General features: G+C 38.3%; 1 protein-coding gene across 1 annotated transcript; it reads right to left on the bottom strand.

The window, feature by feature from the left end:
• Positions 1–3,431: 3,431 nt before the first annotated feature.
• LOC140783556 (leucoanthocyanidin dioxygenase-like) lies at positions 3,432–3,959 on the bottom strand. Its single transcript, XM_073130466.1, has one exon. It carries the CDS (start codon positions 3,957–3,959, stop codon positions 3,432–3,434), a length of 528 nt encoding a protein of 175 aa, XP_072986567.1.
• Positions 3,960–4,723: the final 764 nt, after the last annotated feature.

The raw sequence follows: 4,723 nt of genomic DNA, 5'->3' as shown, positions 1-4,723 counted from the left end.
GGGGCCCGCCGCGACCAGCTGGCCGCAGCCCATTGGCTGCGGCAGCGACAGTGGGCACGTGGCGCCCCCACCACGCAAGCTTCATGAGCAACTTGCATGGGCACGAGGCCGGCCATAGTGTGGCTAGCCACGTCGTGCCCAAAATTAATTAATTAATTATTATTATTATTTTAGGGTTGGGTTATTATATTTTCCTTCCCCCTTTATAAAAATTTTTGACCCCGAAATTTAAATCACACTGGTATTGTAAGAAAATCTACATATCTAGTTCTAGTACTTTCTAATCAAATCGACAATTGCATAATCTTACTTTTTCAAATCTATAACTTATACCACCACAAGTAACTCCTTTACAAAATCAAATTTTCTAGATCTAGGTCAGTCAGGTAATCATACCATGTCTATACACATCAATAATACCACTTGTCTACAAGAAATAGCAATAAGTAACTGACCAAGTAGATAATTTAGCCAATTAGGACTCAAAATAATAGGTGACTTAATTAACTAGGAATCTATCAAAATAACAGGTGACTTAATCAAGATAGGTTCGCTCAACCCATCGGTCCAATATCCTCTAAGATGATTCGATCAAGTCCGAATCACATTAGCAATGCCCTTGGGTTTTATTGGCAAGCTCAAGGTTGATCACAAATTTGGAGATTACTTGCTAGCTGCTCTACTTTAAGATAACTACATATTTTCTCTCCTCTGTAGCTATTACTTTGGCTTGGAGTCTCTTGGATAGAGATCTATATATTTTGTTCACAACCCTGCTTTAATGATTTCTCGTTAAGATTAAATTAGAGTTTACAATATCACTTAACTTGGCATAAAACTCATTAAACATCTACTATCATCCATACGAAGGGTCTCAAAGCTAATACAACTTTGGAGTTCAAAGAGCTCCACCATGACCATTCCTTGTGAGTGATCTCTAGAATATCCCAAGTATCCTTTGCAACTTCACAGGTGCAAATCCAATGAAATTTCGGCTTGTCTCTGAAGACAACGCTCACAAAGACCCGAGGGATTGAGTATCCCTAGTGTAACACCCCAATTTATATAAAAAATAAAAATAAAAATAAAATTTCCCTTGCATATATATATATATATATATATATATATATATATATATATATATCTGTTGTGAATATAGAATGTAATGATCATAATGACTATGACATGCTTTATATACTCATAGATACTGCACCACTTCCACCTATCATTAGTAGTCGAGTTCTGACTATGTAGTACCCTTAATCACTCAACTTAGTGTTAAAGATAAAGTGTATTTTATATGACTATACTATCAGTGGCTTACACCTGAGATCGGGAGCCTGTGTGGCATTCATGTAGTTATACTGCATAGTCAGGACTAGATTATGATGATAGAAGAACATAATTGTGAGGCGGAGATATAACGCTAGCGATACCCGACGACGTAGGGTTAGGGCTTCTATTGATGAGCCGAGGGCTCCCGATTCTCTCGCTGAGGGCGGTGATGATTTACAGAGAGTGAGATATGGGCTTACGACCGAGGTCCTTACTCTGATGGCCACAGACAACCGGTCACATGGAGTGTCGCCATACACGTGTATGTGGCATTACCATTAGATGTGTATATATCCCCCCTCGATGTATGAGATGATGGATGGTTATGTAATGGATGATTGTTTCTTGAGAGTATTTACCCTATGTGGTGAATAGCTCGGTGAGCAATAGTAAGTATGATTAATGCTTTGGTAGGCATGAGATGACTAAACTACTCTTTTATTGCTATACATGACATGTAAATACTATGATTGAGATGTGTATGAATAAGAGATTGCATCAAGCTTTATATCTATGTGGACTTATCGTGATACGTTTAGGAACTACCATGTTCTAGGATAGCGACTGGTAATCTTTATCGATTGCATTGATTTAATAACTCATGGTAAGTCATTTCAACAAGCATATTATTATTGTTAGCAAATATAGGCATATATTGGATATACACATGTGATTTCATTATTTTTAATTGTATGGATCCTACTCGTTGGACTGTAAGCTCACCACCTCGTGGTGGCATTATTTCAGAGCTAGGAGACGCAGGTGCGGGTAGCAAGGAGTAGCTGTCTTTCTTTCTTTCAGTATATCTATTAGCTGTATTAAGCCCCTACGAGGGCGTTCTAATTAATGATGTATTTTGGACTTTAGCATTGTATTTTGGATGTATATTTAAAAGGCTTGTTGTGGCCTGTGGAACTTGTATCCGAACTCTTATGGTTGAGTTTATTTATGGTGAATTTGTGCTGTCCTTATGAAATTCTTATACTGACAGGTCATGTGATGCACTGTGTAGGGGGATTTACCCACGCGATTTACACGTGTATTTGGAGGTTTGGGTGTTTCATCTAGACGATTAGTAGTCACACTCTCTTGTGATTTGAGGATTTGGAACCATCCAAAAGTGGAGGTCTCATGGTTGACTGGCCCTCTCTAGGCATATCCATAGTAATAAGAACCGGAAAGAATGCAAGAATAAAAACACTAAGCAAGTAGATGAGATGCTTGGGTAAATTAATCAATGAAACTAACAAGCATCTAAATGAGTAGGCAAAATAGCACAAAATATGATCGCACCCTTTCCAATCAAATTCAAAGTGGTTAATCCTAGGGTGTCCTCTTATAACAATATTAAAAACCTATTATGCTACTACTAATATGTGCTAATCTATTTGCAAAATACTAGGTCTCTATGCAGAAGAATACACATACAAGTATCTAGAGGTATAACATCCTAGGCCGAGTATGATCTCAATTTAATAAGAGTGTAAACGCTACAAAATTATACATAAGCACATGACAAACGCAAACACAAAAATTTAGGTAAAATAGACTTTCTCAACTAGAAAAGGAAAACGAACCTGCCCAATTGAATTGGTCTATTATTTTGATACAAAATCATACAACCCCTTTTGACCCTCGATGGTTGTAGGCTCCTCTTGAGTTGCTTGTGCAATTGCACCCTCAGTTAACACAATGCTTGCTAATATAATGCCTTTGCCTATGAAGAAATAACAAGATAAAACTCTTAAGACAGATATCTCAAAACCATCACAGAGATATCCGTCCTACATAAATTTATATGTACTAATATAAATCACTTTACATTTTATATTCACTACCATTCCCATGCTACGATATGGACATTTATTATTTGAACACCTTAAAATTTAGTGTAAAAAGCTACTCAAGAATAATAAGATCATTTTGCATCTAGAGTCAATTTAACTCACCTATAGGTAATTGAAATTAACGATAGAGTTTTTCTTTTTTTGGAGATATTAATAGTAAAATGCAAAGTAGAGTGCTAAATAGTATTTATATAATAAGATATGAATGATAATAAATGCAAAATTAACATACGATGCTGTAAAAGGGCATTAGAGGGAGAGAGCTAACACATAGTTAGTGGGCTCCTTGGGCCAAATGGACGTATTAGCCTTGTCACGAGGATATATCACATGGAAGAAGTAGTCCTTCCACTCCAACTTCCCACACTTATTATTATCAAGTTTACTCCCATACCCCTGCACATTCCCAGACAACTGGTCATTAGCATACATCTCCTTCTCCTCCAACGGCAACTCGAAGAACGCCTCCGCGGCTTCCTTCACTGCGTCGATGAGCTCGAGTGGTATCCCGTGGTTGACGACGTGCATCACGCCCCACTCTGCCGCAGCCTTCCGCACCTCCTCGACGCACCTCGTCCGCACTGCCAAATCATCGGAGTGGAAGCCTCGGAGGTCTACCACTGGGATGGAGAGATCCTTCCCTGACGACTTCTTCGCTTCCTCGAAGGCATCTCCAAGATCCTCGCGCTCCGACTCGGGGCGGATGTACTCGGCTGGAATAGTTACCAGGCCGGCTAAGCTCTCAACTCTTGCAATGGTTGTCACCTTAGTTGCCATTACACTCTATATGTGCAGATCTCTCTAGTTATTATTGTTATTTTCCTTACTCTTTAGCTATACGAGTAACCATGGAACATAATCACATATATAGAGAGAGAGAAGGGGGAAGGAAGGAGTATAAGTAAGCAGTTTGTTATGGAGTAAAAAGCAAGTGGTATGATTTAATATGGTATTCTCGTGTGCCTATGTGGTACGTGATTCTCGTGTGCTGCAAGTAGGGGGTGTAAAAGAGCCGAGCTTGAGCGGCTAGGCTCGGCTCCACTTGATGCTAAATTTTTCCAGCTCAGCACGAGCTGGAAAAGCTTATCTCCGCTCCGCTTATTTCCGAGGTGAGCTCGGCTCGATAGCTTAGAAAACTTACGTATGAACATTTCATTGCCTTGTTAGTAGCTCAACCCACTTCCCAATGCAAACCAAAGCTTCAATGCTTTCAGTCAAAGAACTTTAATAATCATCTATATCCTCTATCCAATACTAAATGTAGATTTTGATGTTATTGTAGTGATTGGTATAGAAAGAATATCACGAGCCATCTTAGACATTTCAGTGTATTAATTTTTCACTAATTTAATATATTAAAAGTGTTAAGACCACATGTTTCATTTAGCTCTTGTAAATATATCTCGAACTCTGATTTAAGAGGTTCTGTAGTACTCGTAAACCTTAGAAAGTCATCAAATTCAGAAATAATCCTTGTAATAGAACTCTTATTGCTTGAATATTAAAGTCTTCATATGTTTGATGTCATATTTGATACATTA

This window comes from Typha latifolia, chromosome 3 (genome assembly GCF_019914945.1).
Source record: "Typha latifolia isolate L0001 chromosome 3, TyphaL0001v2, whole genome shotgun sequence".
Lineage (NCBI taxonomy): Eukaryota > Viridiplantae > Streptophyta > Magnoliopsida > Poales > Typhaceae > Typha > Typha latifolia.
Note: the sequence above shows the minus strand (reverse complement) of the source record. Positions and strands in the feature narration are given on the sequence as shown.